This window comes from Pinus tabuliformis, chromosome 4_1, assembly GCF_031772625.1.
Source record: "Pinus tabuliformis cultivar Carrire ecotype Pingquan chromosome 4_1, CPIR1, whole genome shotgun sequence".
NCBI lineage: Eukaryota > Viridiplantae > Streptophyta > Pinopsida > Pinales > Pinaceae > Pinus > Pinus tabuliformis.
The window spans coordinates 464841480-464862862 of record NC_142303.1 but is presented as its reverse complement, the minus strand read 5'-3'; the positions used below and the strand labels follow the sequence as shown (position 1 = coordinate 464862862).

Genomic DNA, 21383 nt, shown 5'->3' with positions numbered 1-21383 from the left:
ATTTCCCCAAAGAGTTTCCTATCAATCTGAATGTGGCATCGTTCCGACAGTGCAATGGGAGATAAGGCAATTTGACCCATACGAGAACTACTGTATATCACAATTGGGGTTGAAGTTTTACTGTATACTGTATATCATCTATCCAAATACAATCCCCGTGGACCCGTAAAATACAGTCCACTTCTGAATATCAGGTCCTTGTCTTCCTTAATCTCAAAGTAAAATGTGAAAAATCCCTTTCCAACAAAAGAGGAAACCACTTCTCCTTTCATCTTTGACTTCCAATTATTCTCAATCCAGGTTTTAATTGATTCGGGGGAGGGCCATAACCCTTTAAATTGACCGACCAGACCTCAATCTGCTAATTCCAGAGCACGAGATCTTGCTTGCAGGGCTGAGATAACAATCTTCGGGATATCATCGATCTTTTTGACAAATTTTGATGGTTGCAACTTCTGAAACTTCAAACCATTCACAACCAGAGTCTTAAAAGCCTCGAATTTGCCTGTAAGCTGGGAGATGGGGGTTGACTGAGCCATGATAGCTTTCCAGCCAGCAAGAGACTTAGAAGTGAGATCACCACCTCCAAAAACTCCTTTCGTTAGCATCTAATCTTAAAATGACTAACTGAAAACGAAAGATCGAACAACCATAAAATTTCCACAAAAGATCCCCAAATTGCAATATAACTTTACAAAATATAAAATCCATATAATATTTTAATTTTAAAATGCTTTAGATAATTTTACAATTTATTCTTTATAATACTAAAGAACATGAAGATCCCAAAACCGCAATATAACTTTACAAAATATAAAAACCATATGATATTTTATTTTTTAAAATGCTTTATATAATTTTACAATTTATTCTTTATAATAATAGAGAACATATAATAATTTAATAAATTAGTCATTTCAAAATTATTTCACAATATGCTTGCAAAGCATCAAATTTGCAAGGATATATAACCTCCACTCTAGCACTTCATCTCAAAGTTAATTGATTTAAAATGTCCATTTGAGATATTTTAGAGATATGCAAATTAATAGGAAGCTCTACCAGTAGAAAAAAAAGATGAAATAGAGAGTTACCGACTTTACACGGATAGTACAGTCCATATTCGATCCGATAACGCATTTGGTCAAAGGGTTCACTTGAATTATTTGAAAGAAAAAACTTAAAAACCCCATCCATTTCAATGAATGATACAAACCCTACGTCGTTCGATTGATGAAGAGCTGGACAGCGACTGACGAATCCATGATAACCCTAGGGATTTTGAGCTTTAGAGCCTTGACGTGATATTGGAGCCGGAAATTTTCATATTGAGGCAGTTCAGAAGGTGAAAAACGAGGCCATAAATCAATTTATTACCAAATCGGAATCTGGAATAGAGGTGATCGGTTGACATGATCTGGAAGCAGGGATTTCCATGTTGATGCAGTTCACAAGGCCATAAATTGTTCATTTTTACCAAATCGGAATCTAGAATAGAGGTAACGGCTTCGATCTACTAAAGGTGCAGCCATGTGAATGCGATGCTTCCTTTTCCTGTTTTTCCCTTTGTAATCTGTGGATATTTTGCCCAAATTTTGCTTCTATTCTCTTATCTTCAGTTTTCATCCACGCTTGGCACTATATTCAGACGAAACTTTGGAAAATAATCAAGGAGGGGTTTTCTTGTTGCGTGTTTTACCGTTTTTCGTTTCAACGTTTCCGCATTACCCTTTGCACTATGTACATGGAGTTAAAATGGGGTGGATGAAAGGTTGCAGGATCTAAAATCTTTTTGTTTGTTTAAAAATTTAGTAAACGCACTGCTTTGTCGTCTATACCTCCAAATGCCTATGGTGGTTAAGAATTGAACTGAAAAACTTTAGCGTATTTTCACCAACCTATAGATAGGGTTTGAGTTTTCTCAAACGCATGTTTCCCATGGTCCAGTGCTTGTTGTTGTTGTTGTTTTTTTTAAAATTAATTTCATTGATAATCCAAGAAATTACATGTTTGGGAGTTTACTGAGTCTCTGGCTGCCACTCAGGAAACCAGACCATTGGCAGTGCAGTAAACTTTCTGCATATGCGTTTTGAACTCCCAAATTATACTAAGTGTGGCAATGTACTTGATCCTGAACAGGAGATTACTTAGAGAACTAACATAACTAAACTAAATGTGCTGAAATGTCCGTAAAAACCGAAAACAAAAGAGACAGTGGCTGGTACAGTCATTCTGAAAATTAAGAGGAGACAGAGGATTCCACCTTAATGGAGGCAGCAGCAACCTTACCAGTGGTAACTGGTCCGAATTTTGGGGCCAAGCCAGCCTCGATGCGCTCCAGGAGGCTTTCAAACGCTTGCATTTGGAGCTGTATTTCATCAAGCCTTAATAGTATTTCATCTTTGGCATCATATCTTTCTAAAATAATTTTTCCAAGAAGAGTCTTCATCCTCACAGTGAATATTCTGGCATCCCCTGGTATGCCCTGTGTTTGGAACCCAAGCAGCAACTTTTCACATGTTGCATAAGTTTGAGTGGCAATCTCTGTCCCAGACAACTTCTTCTTCAGCTTCCCAATGCCCCTTTTGTATTTCTTGAGAGATCTGATTGTGGAACACCGTTGTGGAGGACTTGACTCTGAAGCAAGGGTGTGAACCTCCCTGAAAACCACAACCTCCACTACCTCAGCGATTCTATGCATGGTGGCGAGTGATGGCTGTGTCAGGAAGTAGGTAATGGGACAAGGTTTGAGACAAGGGGAGAGGAGAGCGGTGAGGGCCAAGCAATGGGGAAGAACAAAGGACCCCAAGTAAGAACAAGCAAATTAATTGACCTTGCCACAAGCCAGTTGTGAAGCTAGTTGAGCAAGCAAGGGATGGGAAGGAAACATTCATCATCTGTAGCAGAGATGTCGGTTAGGGAATGCATAGAAGAGGGACCATTCTTGCAGCAAGGGGAGGGTGAATAGAAGTAGAAAACCTCTATCATAGCATGAAACATGAACGGATAGAGCACCATCAAAGAGCTACCAGAAGTAGAGATACGGTGTTGGGCTTGCGGGAGGAAACAACAAGGGAGAGTAATGGCGTTCATTACATCAAGGCCATCGGGAAGGAGGCCCAAACTGTCGAGTGGGAGGAAGATGGCTAGGCACATTGACCCCATTCATTGCATGGAGTGAAGATGACATCGACACCCCCCAATTTATTGCTTCCCTCCCAACACCATATGGGAAAGTGTTTGTTGTTTGTTGGCACTAAATAATTTTAGGTTTTCAAATGTATTTTTTTTTCATCTTTTTGGGAGGCCTTTTAAGTAGACAACCTGTAATTTTCACTCGTTGGACAAAAGTTTTGTGCAAACGTATAGGATTTTGATGCTTTGCAATGAGTTTGCTCAATTGTGATATTCGTTAGGTAGATGAGCATATGGCTTGGAAATAACTTTGGGTTTAAGACTGTGCACCCTCTGGTACGTTGCTTTTGTCAATTGGTATATGTTATTTAAAATTTCAATGAAAGTTTGGAGTGTTTGCGTGTTCTCTTGGGCAAAGCGGTTGATGCAATTATCTGTAGATAAATTAGATTACATAGCTTGGAAATGGCATGAGAAGCTTCAATTTTAGAGACCTTTTTAAGGGAATACATGATTGCATGATATTTTTAAGTTTTTTTCTGTAATTGTGGGTAGAATTGGCATTTGTTAGGTAACTCAGGGAGGGCTTGGAAGTGGTATTGGTGGGAATAATTATAATGGATTTGGATTGATGCATGCAGAAGAAATTATTTTTTCCGTGGCAATGCCTTTTCTCAAATTCATTATTTTATTTTTCTAAGATTCTTAACTTGAAATGCTATATAACATCAATTTTACACAACAAGCTACACCATTTTATTGATGCATGTATTTATGCGCCTAGGTATTTTTTCATTATGACCTACAACAGGTATATGTTTCTTATCTCACTGAAAGGTAGATTTTATGTTATGTAAAAATTTAATAAGCTTGTAAATATAGGTTAATTAGGCAATTTTGATCGTGCCCTTTCGCCAAGAGGCACCCGAGGTAATATATAAGCCAGGGGCCCTTCTATGTAAGAATCATCACACCTTAATAAAAACATATGTATTTATGTCTATCTTTGAGCTTGTATTCTCCATCTGGTATCAGAGCGATTGATCCTCAGACACTCTCTTGCTGCACAAACCTTTTCGGATGCCATTGACATCTCATAGTTTTGCTGTCAAAACCTTTCCATGTCATTCTGCGCTGCACTAAGACTGTTCTACCCCATACATCCCTCAGGTCCTGTGCCATAATTCCCCACCGCTTCTTAGGCCCAACACCCTTGTCTTTTGTTCTTTCCATCCAGAATTTTGTATCATCGAACCATTCACGTATCGTTCTCTGCCTTAACCGACAACCCTTGTCTTCGTGTCCTCCCTTTTAATCGAGTGCTTGTATCTGTCTAACGCTCTTGTCGTCCGTCCATCAACCGTATCATCTAGCGTCGTTCGTCTAGTCCTCGTGGAACCCCTACTTTGTCCAGGTCCCCGACCATCCAACCACTTGTTTTTTTGTTCTGTCCAGCTTCTAGGCTTCTCCTATGTTTTCTTTCCGAGCCTTTGTCAAACACCGCATTCTTTCCCCAGCATAGTCAACTGTGATACGTCATAGGTGGTCAACTGTAGCGCCTTTTGAAAATCTCGTTTGGAAACCATCGAATTATATATATGTATTTTATTGTATGGTTTGGTTATATGATTTTATTATATCGTTTTTATAACTAATTAATAAATTATATATCATATATGTAATAATAAAAAAAAGTTATATATATATATATAAAAAAGGGGAATACAAAAAAAAGTTTTTATATTTAACCAAAAAAAAATTCATAAAAAAAATTACATAGTTATAAAAAAAAGAAAAGAAGGTTAAGCTGGATAAATATACACCACTGCATACTAGATCAATGTCTACATCAATGCCGATGGCTGATTTTAATAAAAAATTAATAGATTTCGAGAACAAGGTTACTGGACATTCTAATGAAATCAAGGAGCTCCAGGATACAATGAAGAGAATAGAGAGTCAACTCGAGCAGAATCATAACGAATTTAAAAAGGATCATGCAATCCTTTCAAATAAGGTGGATCGAAATCATAATGCAACATCAATAGCTCATGATCAAGCAATGGAAATGTTGACCTGTATTTGTGACAAGTTGAGAATTACTCTTGATCAAATATCCCAAAATAACGAAGCTCCTCAACATCTAGATTCTTCAGACATGTCAAAATCATAAGACTCACATCAAAACCTTGAGTCCCCAAAGGCATCTTTCCATGCCCAATAAACAAAATAGTAACACGAATTTTCAAAATATGCAGCGTTGGAATCAATACTCAAATATGCAATTCTCGAGTCAATACCCTTGCTTCACTCCACTAGTTGCTACTTATCAACGAAGAGAAAAACTTGAGCTCTCCAAATTTGACAGTAATGAGAAATACAATGTTGCATGGTTCAATAAAGTAGAAGAATATTTCGAGATTTATAGTATTGACAATGATGATGAAAAGATCAAGCATGCATCCAGATTCCATGCAAATGGAAGGTGAAGCATATAATTGGTATATGTGGTGGAAAAAGGCGACGCTTGCTTTTAGTTGGAAGAAATTCAAAAATGCATTCTTTAAGAGGTTTCAAGGTGCCAAGGAAGAAGAGTTCTTCTCAGCACTCACCAAACTACAACAAAAAGGAGATGTGGATGAATATACTAGAGAATGGGAAACTTTAGCTACATGAGTACCTGGATTATTAGAAACTCGTCTCATTCAATCATACATCATAGGACTTAAACCCCATCCCGAGGCCGAGCTTGAGCTTCATGACATCACTTCTATAGAAGAAGCAAGACAAAAAGAAAACACTAGTAAAAAGAAGCACGAAAAGATGCAGTGGCCAAAAGTTCAAAGAGTATACTGAAGACAAAGATTTCCCCAAACTGCAAACACAGATAATGCAAAATATGTTCCACCACATCTTCGTGAAGGAGAAAAAATTAATTTAAAAATGCAAAGAATGAAAGAAGGTAAGAGCAAATGTTGTGGTGAAAAATGGGACCCTAAACATATATGTGCTAAGGGAAAAGAAACCAAGAACTTGTATGCATGTGAAGCAACCAATGATTAAGACAATGAAGAATCAGATGTAGAATTTGAAGATTCTCCACAATTTTCTCCAAAGCTTGATAATGAGAATATTCCGCAAGTGTCATTATTGACCATGACAGGTATATCTCAGGCCTAGACATTAAAGTTAAAAGGACATATCAAAAAGAGCATCGTAATGGTTCTAATCGATATCGGTAGTATCCACAACTTTTTGGACTCAACTATGGCAAAAAGCTCATCATTTTCGCATTTCCCATGCCCAACATGAAAGTTATGGTACTTGACAGTAAGAAAATCGAAAAGGTAGGGAAATGTCATAAAGTCAAATTACAGATTCAAGATTATAATCTTGAATCTCTGTTCTACACTGTACCATTAGTAGGAGTGGATGTGGTCCTAGGTATCCAATGGCTACAAACCCTATGCACTTACTCTGCCAACCATAAAAAACAATTTATAAAATTTAAATGGGAAGGGCAGAAATACAAGTTATATGGTTCCAGCCCCCTGAGAATCAAATTGTATCATCATCCTAGATGATGAAAATGATTCAGAAAGGAGCACCAACTTATTTAGTGTAGTGTCATCAATTAGAAATGCTAACTTCGAATTTGGTTAATGAAGAGTTACATGAAGTTCAACAACTAATTCAAAAGCACGAAAAAGTGTTCCAAGACCTTCCAATTAAGATGCCTCCTAAAAGAGAAATTGAGCACATAATAAAAGTCAAATCAGGATCAATTCCCGTCAACATCAAATTGTATCGATATCCACATCATCAAAAAGCCGAAATTGAGAGATTAGTCCAGGATCTTTTAAAATGTGGTACTATCACAAAAAATAGAAGTCCATATGCTGCTCTAGTTGTATTAGTTCGAAAAAAAGATGGATCGTTTAGACTATGCGTAGATTAATGAGGGCTAAACAAGATAACAATTAAGAACAAATTTCCAATTCCTTTTAGCGAAGAAATGCTGGATGAACTACATGGAGCTAAATACTTTTCAAAATTAGATTTGAGATCAGGCTACTACCAAATACGGATAAGGTTTGAAGATAGCAAAAACTGCTTTTGGAACACATGAAGGTCATTATGAATTTAAGGTAATGCCCTTTGGATTAACTAATGCTACGACAACCTTCCAAGCCACCATGAGTGAGGTATTTCGTCTATATCTAAGGAAGTTTGTGTTAGTGTTCTTTGACGATATTCTAATCTGTAGCAAAACATGGAAGGAGCATCTACAACATCTGGAGCAAGTTATCACTATATTAGAAGAACACCAATTCTATGCAAAGATGTTCGAGTGCACCTTCGGAAAAGAAGTTATGTACCTCAGACACATAATATCCAATAAAGGAGTAAAAGTAGATCCTAATAAGATCGAGGCTATACAAGAATGGCCCAAACCAGTTAACATCTCCAAGTTAAGAGGATTCATAGGGTTGACTGTGTACTATCGAAGGTTTATTAAAAATATGCCATGTAACTGCACCCCTAACGAACCTTATAAAGAAAAATTCATTTTGATGGGATGATGAAGCAGGAAGGTGTTTTGAAGATTTGAAGGAAATTATGTCTAATGCACCTGTATTAGTAACTCTAGATTTTTCAAAACCGTTTGTAATTGAATGTGATGCTTCAGGTTTTGGCATAGGAGCAATATTAATGCAGGAATGTCACCCAATTGCGTTTGAACGCAGGAAGCTCAATAAGAAAGAATGTCTCAAGTCTACATATAACAAGGAAATGCTCGCCATTATGTACGCATTAGCCAAGTGGAGACAATATGTCTTGGGAAGTAAGTTCTTAATACGAACAAACCATAATAGTCTTCAGCATCTCCTTCAACAGAAACGCTATCTACAGAACAACAAAAATGGATTGAAAAAATTGCCGCCTTCGACATGGATATATTACATAAAATAGGGAAGGGCAACGTAGTAGTTGATGCTTCCCGGATGCGGGTGTCTCAGAGGTAAACGGAGCGGTGTATGACATGCACCTGCTGCCACGTGAAGAGGACTGGGCTATTAATGCCCCAAGCCGTCGAAATCCTGGTTTAAGGGAGCCGCCCCAGAGCAATCCTTAATGGAGCCGCTGAGGATGATGGCAGGCCTGCGTAAGGCATTCAATGCGGATCATTTCTCAAGAATTGGACATGAGAATAAAGGCAAAGGTTGGCCGGCGAAGGCAGCGCACTGTGGTTCAGGGAATGTTCATAGTCTATGTTTTATTTGGGTGGTGGAGAGCTGGGGTGAGGACAGTTTCCCCCCTGAGCATCTTTGTCTGTGTTTACGCTCTTTGGAGCTCCGTCAAGAGGCGGAAGGGTCTTGCATACCGTTTTGTGGAGCAGGTGTTCAGCTCAAAGGGCGGGAGGTTACGATGGTGCGGGAGAGAATGCCTTGCAGGAGGGGTTCTGGGAGAGGACAATTCCCCCGCCCACCAGCAGCAGACTTACATCATCATTGTTGTTGTGTTTATTGCTATCGCAGAGTGGGAGCCAACCCAATTCCTGCAAGGCAAGTCATGGAAGTTGGCAGCTCCGTTGAGGGGGAGCCCAGGCTTCCAGCTTTTGGTTCAGTTATTTTCTCACTGGGCAGCTCTGAGGGCAATGAGGGGATTAACGCACATATCTCTGTGCTCTTCACCGAAATTCCTACGGTGGATGATGGGTCATCGCTGGTTCTTGCGGAGGACGGCACAGAGCAGGGGAAGGGGAAACTCCCACTGGGGGAGCAGTCAAACTTGGTGGCCTGCTCCGAGAGAGGCAATGGTAAGGTTCTGTTGGGGGAGTCGTCCACTGCTGCGGGCACTTCTGGAGGTGCAAGTCTTCAGCCTCACCCCCAATGCCGAGGCCATGCACAGTCATCCCCTTCGCAAAGTCCATTGGCTACGGGAGAAAGCGCGTCTGGAGGTGAAGGCGGAAGCAGAAGCATGGAGGAAGAGTCCGAGGACTAACTCTCACCAACGCTCTCATGCTTCAGTCTTCTTTTCTCAGGTTGGGTCCTTTCATGTTGGGTTCAGGGGTCTGGTTAATTGTCAATTCCATGTTTTTGTTTTGTTGGTTAAGCGTCTCGGAACTAAGTCCTGCGCGCGGTCTTCACGGATGCCGCAGGCGCGAAGTAGTGTGTCTGGTATATGTCAATTTTTGTCTTTTGTAATTGCCTGGCAAGGCCTTCAGGCCATGCAGTTCTGGCTCCTGTCACAGTTTGTCTCGTGTTATAAACAGGTTTCAAGATGCCCCTGCGCGGGTTATCATAGTGTGAGTCGCATAGTTCTCAGTGTCATGCATTTTGTTCTTTTTGCTAACATTGCCCTGCGTGGCAATTTCATGAAACGGTCAATGTCACCCATGGAGACTCCTTTGGCCATGGGTAGCCAGCTTCTTTGGATGTAAAGTATTTGCTGTACATATTAATATATCAGTAGTTAGTATTGCCGAGAAAAAAAAAACGTAGTAGTTGATGCTCTGTTTAGAAATGACGAAGAATTGTCATTATTGGCAATTTCAGTTGCTATCCCAGAATGGCTTAATGAAATTCGAATTGAGTATGCAAAAGATCCAGAAACAAGTGCTATAATCAATAACCTTCCTCAAAATTCAATATTTGAGTGGAAAAACGATATTCTATGGTACAAGGGGAGAATTTACCTAAGTCCAAATTCTAAATTTAAAGCCAAAGTTCTCAAAGAGTCCCATGACTCATTATCAACTGGACATGTAGGGCTTTTTAAAACCTATTATAACACATGTTAGTCTTTTTTCTGGAAGGGAATGAATAATGATATTCAAAAATATGTAGCAGAATGTGATACATGCTAGAGAAATAAAAATGAGAACTTTAGGACACCTAGATTGCTCCATTCCTTAAACATTCCAAATCAGAATTGGGAGGAAATATCAATGGAATTTATCAAAGGGTTACTTGTGTCTAATGGCAAGGACAAAATTCTCGTAGTAGTTGACAAACTCACCAAGTATGCACACTTCATTGGAATGAAGAAATCAGATTCAACAAAAGAGATCGCTGAGATATTTTGCAAGAATATCTACAAATTACATGGATTTCCCAAGGTCATTGTTAGTGATAGAGACGCTAAATTTAAAGGGAATTTTTGGAAGGAGTTTTTCAAACATATCGAAACATACCTCAATATGAGTTCCGCATATCATCCTCAAACAGACGGTTAAACAGGAACTATCAATAAGTTCTTAGAAGCTTACCTTCGTTTTTATGCAGCAGACAAAATAAGTGGGCTCAGTGGTTACACCTCGCTGAATGGTGGTACAATTCAACTTATCACACTTCCGCAAAAATGACCCCATTTCAAGCTCTGTATGGATATGAACCTCCTAAATGGAAGGACTTAGCCATCACCGAGACAAAAGTTCCAGCAGTTAAGGATCAGTTAGAAGAAACCCAAAAAGTCTTTCAAGCGTTAAAAGAAAATCTAAGTATTGCAAGAAATCACATGAAGTAGCAAGCCGACCAACATAGAACATAGAGAGAATTTGAAGTTGGAGAATGGGTATTTGTTAAACTTTAGCCTTACAAGCAATTATCCCTAAAGTAGAAAGGAAAAAACAAATTGGTGCTAAAGTTTTATGGACCGTACCAGATTAACAAAAAGATCAGCCAAGTAGCATACAACTTAAGTCTTCCAGATAATAGTCGAGTTCACAACGTTTTCCATGTATCTTGTCTTAAAAAGGCATTGGGCAAACACCAATCAGCACAGACAATGCTTCCGATATTAGATGATGAAGGCAAGTTCGTTTTAGAACTAGAAGGAATTGTTACCACCAGGGAAAGGAAATTACGATCTCGAGTAATTAAAGAGTACCTTATCAAGTGGAAGAACCTACTAGAAGAAGAAGCCTCTTGGGAGACATAAATGTTTCGTCAACAACACCTGTCGTTATGTATGCTTTGAGGACAAAGCATTTTTTCGAGAGGAAGGCAACGTTGTGTAAAAATTTAATCAACTTATAATTATAGGTTAATTAGGCAAAAGGGCACGATCAGAAGATCATGCCATTTCGCCAAGAGGTACTCGAGGCAATATATAAGCCAGGGGTCCTTCTATGTAAGAATCGTCATTCATTAATAAAAATATATGTATTTATGTCTATCACTGAGCTTGTATGCTCCATTTTATTTGCTTGTAAACACTAAAAACTATGTACTGCTCTGGCCCAAGCATACTTATCCATTGAGTTCTGATGGGATTTGGTGCACTGATGCTTATGTTGGCAAGCGCGATACCTGATGACCATGAGCCTTTGTCTTTTGCAAATGTTCTTCATATCCTTGTTTGATACCATCTTGCATCAAAATCCTGCAATTCGGTCGAAATCATCATGTAGGTGGCTGCATATGCTAATGGGTCATTATCCATTGTAATTATGAGTGTGTCCACTGTGTGGATAGATATATAAATTGCTTGGACATATTGTTGTCTAGAACGATGTAAAGTGACCAGTCCATTTAGAAGCATTGGAAACATACTTTTCTTGTTTGGAAAATGCGGTTGAATGTATTTTTAGTCTATTATTATGATTCTTTTTTGAAAGCAAGTGGATGGATTAATCGACAGCTTGGTAGCATTAGGGGAAAATTAGTTCATTTTCTCATTCCAAATTGGGGTTTGATCTACAAGGGGGTTGATCAATTTGTATGCACGAAATAACCCTTATCAGAGTTTTACCTATTTTTTCCCTGTTTATATTGTATAGCATCAGGTATTTTATGCTTCTTTGCCTAAGATTTTAAAGTGGTCTTTTGATGTTCAGCTTAAACAATTCAGATGGATATTTTCATGCTTTTCTTGCAAGAGTTGATTGAATCTCACTTACATTTTATTGAATGTCTTGTAGAAGTACAGTGAAGATGGAAGACACACAACCAGATTTGTTTGATCGCCTTCCTGAAGATGTTATTCAGATGATATTTGGTGCCATCTGCGATTGTAAATCTCTAGTACGATGCATGGCTGTCTCCCGGGCCTTTTTCAGACATGCAACATGCATATCTTCTTTGTCTATTGTTTGTCCTGATAATTATTCTAGCTATGAAGAGAAATTGAAAAAGATATACTCAATGGTGAAAGAGTTTCAAGAGTTACAAACACTTGTTGTGAGGGTAGGACGACCCAAGGATGAGCCAGCTTCATGGGCCCGCTGCATGCGTTATGCAGAGATTGGTGCTTCTGTGGAGAAATTCATGTTTATGGCTGCTAAATCTGGAGATTTCTCAGAATTGGACAATGCTCTTACTCGTTCAGAGTATGGGTCAGATTTTGATAATGCCATTTTAAAGAGTAGGGCAGTGCCAGATGGAACAGAAGGGGAGAGTGAGGATCAACAGGGCGAAACGTCCAATGCTTCGATATCTACCCAGGGAAATTACAGTGGAACAGAAAATATTGATTCTTCCGGTTGCAGTGAAAGTAGACTAAGTAGAGAATCTCAACAGGCTTCAATGAATCCTGGACTTATATGGAGCCTCTTCTTACAAAACAGACTTCGCTTTCAAGGTTGTCCAAGAATCAGACGACTGTCAGATTTTAGCCTCAGACAAGTAATTGCACCTACCAATGATGTCATGAAACGTATGCTTCCAGTCATTCACTTTGCAATACTCCAGGGATTGAATGAGTTCAGGGATGTTATTCCTTCTTTCATTGTTAATTTTCCAAAATTAAACAGGTTTCTGCTGGTTGATTTGTTAGAGAGTGTTACGATCCACTTAAGACAACATCATCTAGATGAGATACGTTCTTCATATCTGCAGGACATGACAGATTGGGAATGCGACAATTGTGAGAGAGAATATGCTGTCAGTGAAAATAATATCAATTGTGAATTGCCATCTGGTAAATTTTCAAAAACAAACCAAGAGACTGCACAGACACAGTCCCTGAAGTCAGAGTCTCCAGAGAATGGTTTCATGTCTTCTTTAGATAACAAAGAACTGTCCAAGTCGGTTATAAATGAAGGCATCTTGAGTAGGGAAACTGGTTCCATCCCAAAGAATGAGTTAGATTGTGGGATAAATCCATTTAATTTGCATGCAAGTGAACGACATAATATATCTGAAGATCTTGATCTAGGGGAAAAATTATCTGTTGAAGCTAATGTGGAGAAGAGGCTCAGAAAGGGAAAAGGCTTGCTTGAAGAACTTCCCAAAATTTCTGATCACGGGACTGGAAACATAGAATCCTTTTATGTCAAGTCTGAACATGCAAATATTAGTAACTCAGGAAAGACCAAGGAAGGTTATCATATTCATGTAGAGCAGGATGACGTGTCTTGCTCACAATCAGAGGGAGCAGGTTCGGCATATAGCCATGAAGGCTCTCAAAGGTTCTGTAACTTAGGAAAGACCAAGGAAAGTTATCATGTTGATGTAGAGAAGGATGACATGTCTTGCTCACAATCAGAGGGAGCAGGTTCAGGGTATAGCCATGAAGGCTATCAAAGGCTCTCCCATGGGCACCCTGATAGGACCAGTGAGTTCATTGAGGAGAAAGGTTATCCAAAGGCTGAGTTGCCCCCATGCCAATGTGATGTTTTGCATTGTGATGCACATGGGCTATGCCGTAACGACGAGTCATTAGCTGTTCCCCAGCACGGTTCTTCCCAAACTAGTGGCACCTCTAAAAATCGATGGAGTAATTCTCATAAAATATCACACAGTTCAGAATGTTTGCATGGGTTGACAATGTGTGAAAAGTTGTTGGACAAAAGAAGCTTTAAAAGTAGAACTGCAAGTGTTGGAGGATGGGACTGTGTCAATTCTCAAGCAATGGACGATGGTCATAGCTTTGCAAGCATTGAGACTGTTAGACACCTTTCAAAATTTGAAAACGCTGAAAGCTGCAGTATCCAAAGGGATTTCTTGCATGTAGAAAATGCAGGTAATGGTTACACATGTGGTTTGCTGGGAGAGAATGAAGAAGATAGACAGGATCAATACAGGCGTAGAATTCCAAGGTTTCATGATATTTACATGGATGGAAAATTAGATATTGCAAGCAGACACCCTTTTAAGAGAGGAGCTAAAAATGATGGCTCAAGGCTAAGGGATAGTAGCAGGAACATTAAAATTGGCTCTCTCAGATCATTGGATGATTCTTCTAGCATTTTGGAAAGCCCGAGAAAGACAGAAGAAAGTTTGGGTAAAGGAATTGATGCCTATGAAAGGAAAAGACATTTATTTGAAATAGAAAATGAACCCCCTCACCCCAGATCATTGGAAGATTCCCCAGTAAGTTCATGCCCAAATCAGAAGCACCAAAGTTCTATTTCTGTAGGCTTTAGATGTGGCCAAAATTCAATGACATCTCCTTTTCAATCAAGTCCCATTGGAAAAGATGGGGTTAACACTGAAGCTGATAAATGCATGTCTAGAAAGGACAATCTTGAAAATAGTAATCGTGGTGCTTTACAGTATGAAAATGGTTTTGTAAACAACCATAGTTGTGTGATGAATCCTAGGAGTAACATTTTACAAGAAAGAACAGGTCAGGAGGAAAACATAAAGGAGTTGAGTTCAAGCTCTAGCACTAGAATTGTTGGGTCTATGCAGGCCAATCAGGGAAGGTTTATAGATGATAGGCTTATTGAAAGAGAAGTGTGGAAAGAAATGTGGAGAGAGCGGGTGAGAAGGTCTAGGGATGCAAGACGAAGCACACGCATATTAGATGATGACAGGAGAGATTGTGAAGGACAAAGAGTAGCCAGGAATGCATTTCAAAGGAGAAAGAACGATCTTGAAAAGGAAGCACTCTCATTTGATTATAGTTTTTGGAGGGCAGAACAAGTTGTGGCAGAAAATTACCACCTCTCTGATGTGTCTATGTGCATTGCGACATACTCTGCAAAGCCTTTAGGGGAGGCAGACATTGACATTTTATCATGTGCAGCACTTGCAGGGCCACTACTTGCTGCAACTGTTTCTCATGTAAATAAGCAGCACAGCTCACATAATCTTTAGAGTTGCAGCATGCAGGTTGTGTTTCTTTGAAATTCATTATTTCTTTTGTGTGTTATAACCTATCCACAACTTATGTTATGTATTTATTTCTTTTCTGTACAATTTGAAAATGCAGGTAGACATTAAATGCTTGTAAAATGCAACTTTTATAGTCTATCTTAGCCTATAATCCATATTTTCTATATATTAGTAAGCATTTCATACCCAAACCAAGCTGTTGAAAAGGTTGTCTAACGTCTCGTGGAATGTTTCAGAAGTGTTTTAACCTTTTTGTTCTTGTTAACGATTTAAAGGGTATTTACCTTGCCACTAGTCGTCTATGTTATTTGGTTTACATTTCTGTATGTTTTTGTTGGTTTTGATTCCTTAATGCTGTACTCCATAAGCTATGGGTACACGCTGGTGTCTTTTATACAAGGCAACAAAATTGTTGCGAGGTTATGTACATAAATAATGAAGTGGCTACTGTTGTTTCAAATATTTACAATTTCCCCTAATGTGGTAGGAATATGCACAAAGATCTATTATAGATTAATTTTAACGGAGATATCAATATTCATTTGGTGGCACCGGCTGGATCACCTCTAGCAGCCACTCTAATCTAGTTAAACAAATGAAGTATGGAAATCATTTTGTTTAATGTCAATTGTTGAAGATTTAATGTACGTGTAGAACCGTTTATGGATGATTTTGCATGCCATTATCAGTAAATGAATGACTTTCTCTTAAAATCCCACATATAGCTTTCTGTATGTTATGCATTTGATTTGCCTCCTTAAATCATTACACTTTCTGCATTTTTGGTATTCATTAACACGAGCAGAGGGATTTTGTTCATCTGTAGTCCGTTTCATCTTTTCTTTGGTTGAAGATGAAAGTCTCCATATTATTCATTTAGAATCCATCAGCAGAATGAGAATAACAATAAATGAATGGTCTCTCTCCATTCAGTCTTACACATGGCTTGTTGTACATAGTCCAAAGGGGGATTTGATAGTGTTTTTGATTTATATTCTTTTACTCTAAAGAGGCGTTTTTGAACTCTTTTTTTTTCTTCCTTCTATGAATCTCACATCCTGTAGAAACCATACTGGACGCTTGTTCTCATTTCGATAATTGTACTGAGGGTAAACTGGCTGGTTGCAGTTTTGATCTAACCTGGTGGGGACATCAAGCGGGGTTCACAGTATTTACAGAGGCAACCAGCCTGGGGACTTGACCCCACAACCTTGTAATGTACAGCACTAAACCACTTGAGCTAACCCACTGGGCTAGTCTCAAGTAGCCCAAGGGAGACTTGATTGTGTTTTCCATTGTATTATTTTAATCTAAGGTTGATTTAGTTATGATTTCCTTTTGATTCTTTTCTTACATTTTAGTATCAAGATGAAGGTAAGAAATTTTGCTTGAATGGATTGTTATTTTCTTGTGTGTGAAGTGGTTTGCATGCTATGGATTAGTTGATGAGATCTAGTGTAGTATTATATATTTCAATTTTCCGTTACCTTAATGTGGTTTGTGCGGTTTGTACATGTTTTTTTTCCTTTTTGAGTGAATCTGAATTGATCAGTCACCTGCGTTATTGTATTATTGATGCTGGTTAATTGTGATCACTCTTCGCACAATTTTGTGGTAACACATTTTACGATACAATGTGTACAATGCTATAAAATGCCCTCTTGTTTTCTTGAGTGCGAGTATATTTTGTATTGTTGGTGTTATGCTATGTGTAGTGAATAAAAGTATATTTTGTATTGTTGGTGTTATGCTCATATGTGTAGTGAATAAATATTGGAAACCACAATATGCCATAGACTTTTAATTTGGATGTCATGGAGGTGGCATTTATAAGTGAGGCTTTTTGAAAAGTTTTCTGGGTTATTTTTTGATCTAATTTGTCTAGAATCTGGTAGGGATTCATTGAAATCACAAGTTTGACAGGTAAACATTTCACAATCGAAGTGCTCCAAGCGTTTTTGAGGGTGTTGAATCCATATATGCAGTAAAAAAAACCAGTTTAAACAACACAAATCAAGATTTCACCACAATATTTTTCATCGGATTCTAGCCAGAAATCTGTCGGAAACTCCAAAAAGTTTCACATATAGACAAAACCATGTCATGGAGTCCATATGGCAGCCCACCATGGTTACTTAGGCCCCTTCAACTACACAGTGCATAACGGTTTTCTTTACAAAATGAACTAGTTGGATTGGCTGACGATTTTCTTTACAAAATGAACTAGTTGGATCGGCTCACCTTATTAAGAAGGCCCACCCTTCATCCTATGTGGGAAAAGGACTTGGTTACCCCCATTGTATGTCTTTTAGCCTTCCATATTTAAACAAGTAGAAGATTACATTCATAGAAGTTCAAATCACAGTGAAAGCAAACCTACAAACCTACAAACTTGGATTACATTCATAGAAGTTCAAATTATAATGAAAGCAAACCTATCAACTTGAAGCTTGGGTTGTACGAAATCTTTGTTGGTTCTTCAAAGTTTTGGGCCCTCTTTAAGTTCATAACCTATTACTCTTTGGGAGATTCCAGTTGCTCTCCCAATGTTGTCCAAATCTCATGAGCAAAAAGAGCAAGACAACACGTTTTCTTTCATGAAGAACTTCTCCAAGATTCACAATAGGGTTCGTGGCATTTTTTAGCAAATGTAGGCTAAGTAAAAGACGCTTCATGTTATATACCTAGGGGGATAATATGGGGTACAAAGGGAGGTACCCACGGGAATTATGTAATAATGAGATGGGCCATAGTAATAAATAAGGTGGTTAACCCGTATCGTGTAAGAGACCACAAGTAGTTAGTAATAATGTAATGGGCCCATGATATTAGATAGATGGTATTGAGGGAACCATGGTATTGACCCATGGTATTGTATGTATGAGGCCTATATAGAGGCTAGAGACTCCACATTGAGAGATGTCAAGGATTATTGTATGAACAGACATATGGCTTGTGGAGTGTTCTCATTCTTTATGGAGTGAATGTATGATGTTGCCCTACTTTAAGGGTTTGATATCAATAAAGAAGCATTTCTATCTATATTCAGATTTTGTTTTTTTTTGGGTTTATTTGCATTGTTTTATATTTTCGGATAGATTTATAACAAGTGATATCATAGCACTTTTTTGGGCAAAAGCGAAGAATTTTGTTTGTTTAATTTCTGTGTTTGATTGTCGACCATCAACTACTCATCATTTGATATGTCAGTCCCTGGAACATCTTCTGCTTCAACCTCCGTGTACTCTACCTGTTTATTGATGGAAATAACTTGTAATGTAATTTTTTTTTCTTTTTATACCAGAGCTTCAGGAATTTCTTCTGCACATTAATATTGATAGTACCCACTGATCCATCCAAGGATATCCTAAAACAATATCCATATTATCCATCTCTGAAGTATAAAAATCACCATGCAACACATACTTATCCATAGAAATCTTCAAATCTTTATACACTTGAACATCTTCATTATCCACTTGTTTGTTTTTAATGTGTTTTGCTGGAACTTGCAATTTTTTTGCCAAATTAACATTGATAAAATTATGCTTGCAACTAGGATTTATAGAAACAATGATCTTCTCTTTTTGAATCAATCCATGAATTTGTAATAAGAATATACCAGTAGGAAATAACCCCACATGTTTTCCCTTATCTTGTTTTCTACCCTGAGACTATTTGTCCATAAAGAGTTTTTCCAATTCTTCATTCGAAAATTTGGACAAGTCTTTGATGCCAAGTGAGTTCCACCATATGGCGGCCTCTTCTTTCAAACCAATTGGTACTATAGACTTCCAAAATACCCCATATATGCTCTTTAGTTTTTGTATGAATTCTTCAATAGTAGGGCTATCATCTTTTCCTGTAAAATTTTCCATGAAGAGGGTTTGAGAAAAATTCACTTACTTGGCGAAAATTTGAAATGGCCACAATTCCGTCAATATTGCTCAGAATCTCTATTATGACCTGTTTTCGGAAATGGAACAACCATTCTGCATCTGCCCATGTGATAGAAATCTTGAGTCAGGCATTGGAATTTCAGATCTGCGCTGCAATTCTTCCGCCGTCACCAAATTTTTTGAAAAAAGAGCCGATTTTAAATCAACGATATCTCCCTCATTCGGACTCCGATTCGATTGACTTTTTTTTTTTGAAATCGGGTATTTTTCACAAAGAATTCAGATCTGCGATTAGATTTTGCAGATTTTGCCCCAAAATGTACAGATATGTGCCGCAAACTCGTTGCCCTGAAAAAATGTCTGCAACACCACTGATTTTTAAATCAGCGATATCTCTTTCATCTGGACTCTGATTCAACCGATTTTTTTTTGAAATCAGGTATTTTTTCACAAAGAATCTAGATTTGCAATTAGATTTTGCCCCAAAACGTATAGATCTAATATGCAAACTCGCTGCCTCAGAAATCTTGAAAAAAAAAATCTCTACTTTTGCCCAAGAAAGTGCTCTGATACCACTTGTTATAACTCTGATATGAAAATATATGATAATAGAAATAACAAGATTTGAATATAAAATAGAAATCCTTCTTTATTGATATCAAACCCTTAAGGTAGGGCAACACCATACATTCACTCCTTAAGGAAAGAGAACATTCCACAAGCCATATGCCTGTTCATACAATAATCTTTGACATCTCTCAATGTGGAGTCTCTAGCCTCTATATAGGCTTCATACATACAATACCATGGGTCAATACTATGGTTTTTCAATACCATCTATTTAATACTATGAGCCTATTACATTATTACTAATTACTTGTGGTCCCTTACATGATACGTGTTAACCACCTTATTTATTATTATGGCCCATCTCATTATTACATAATTCCCTTGGGTGCCTCCTTTTGTACCCCATATTATCCCCCCTAGGTATATAACACTTCATGGTTCATTGAGTTCCTCCACTTGTGAAAATTGGTCATTATAGTTGCACATCATTTGGACAAGTAGAGGTTCAAAAATCATTGACATCACAAGCTTAGGCCTTGTTATCACCTCAAGAAACTCTCTTAGGTTGTAGCTCGGAGATGCTCAGGATATCACAAACTCAACTTGATGTTGGAAATGGATGAATGGAAGGGATGATGCATATTCAAGCCAGATAACCACTCCTACTTTGCTTGACTCCATACATGCGTGAACATTCCCAAACTACAAGGCTTTAGACCACCAATTACTCACAGTTTAAGGATTGGGTGAATATGGAGAATACTGACCACACCAGCAGATACACAGGACCCTGTGATGGCTGACTGCAACCAGTAAAAGGGTTTGCAAATCTAATTCCCTAGTGCACAGACATGATGAAAACTCTCTGTCACTAAGTGAAAAGAACCCTGATTAATGCATTCACTGACACCTGCAAGATTATAACACAGAGGTGGGATGACAGCCCCTCTAATGCTACACATTAAGAGTTCAAAAAAGAATGCAAATCAAGCACAACCCAGAACAGAGAAGAGGTGGAAAGTGAGTAATTAACAACAAAAGAAGCTTGTATTCGCTGAAAATGCCGACGAGACGCTGCAAGTATTAAAGCAGTTACAGTTTCTAGAAGTTGAACCTACATCAAAACAACAACTATCAACCCTGATTACATCTGATTTCTGGGTATATATAGAGTTTCATTACAAAGGCACTCGACCATTCTAAGTATGGAGGGGTAGTAATTGAGCACCAACTGCTTTAACTGCCTGATGGAGTCTGAGTGCGATTTGCTTGTTGCAGTGGATGAAATTGATTTTCTCGGGCACTCTGCTGTCCTCTTAGGTGGCTGGAGTGTCGTATGGGGTGAAGTTCCATAACTATTAAATGCGTTTGCCTGTTCGTGCTCTGTCCCTTTCCTTCTCGGCCATACTGCTGCTTGAATGTGGTTGTTGAGGAGGAAATGCACCTGGTACTAAAACTGGTCACCTTCGTCCTTTCGGGAGCATGGAACGGTTAAGGTATGCGGTCTGTGCAGTGGGTGGAATGGTCGGATGGAAGAACGAGACTGGTCGTCGGATCGGGTGGATAGACGGTGGAGATGGCTGGGCGAGGGACATCGGAAGAAGCGGGAGCGGAATAAATATGGGCCGTTGGATCTGGGCGGCATTGATCAGACGACGAAGGAGTGATCGGGCGAGATGGGAGTCATTAGATCGGGTTTTTTTTTTGGGTAATT

General features: G+C 38.5%; 1 protein-coding gene across 2 annotated transcripts; it reads left to right on the top strand.

Moving 5' to 3' along the window:
• Nucleotides 1-1100: 1100 nt before the first annotated feature.
• Nucleotides 1101-15366, top strand: LOC149176445 (uncharacterized). Of its 2 annotated transcripts, none has more exons than XM_089419920.1 (2): nucleotides 1101-1499; nucleotides 12070-15366. In XM_089419920.1, exon 2 carries the CDS (start codon nucleotides 12075-12077, stop codon nucleotides 15180-15182), a length of 3108 nt encoding a protein of 1035 aa, XP_089276046.1. In that variant the 5' UTR covers nucleotides 1101-1499; nucleotides 12070-12074; the 3' UTR covers nucleotides 15183-15366. The 2 variants fall into 2 exon arrangements, with proteins under 2 accessions (XP_089276046.1, XP_089276045.1); XM_089419919.1 differs by having other exon boundaries at nucleotides 1102-1499; nucleotides 12062-15366.
• The last annotated feature ends 6017 nt before the right edge of the window (nucleotides 15367-21383 follow it).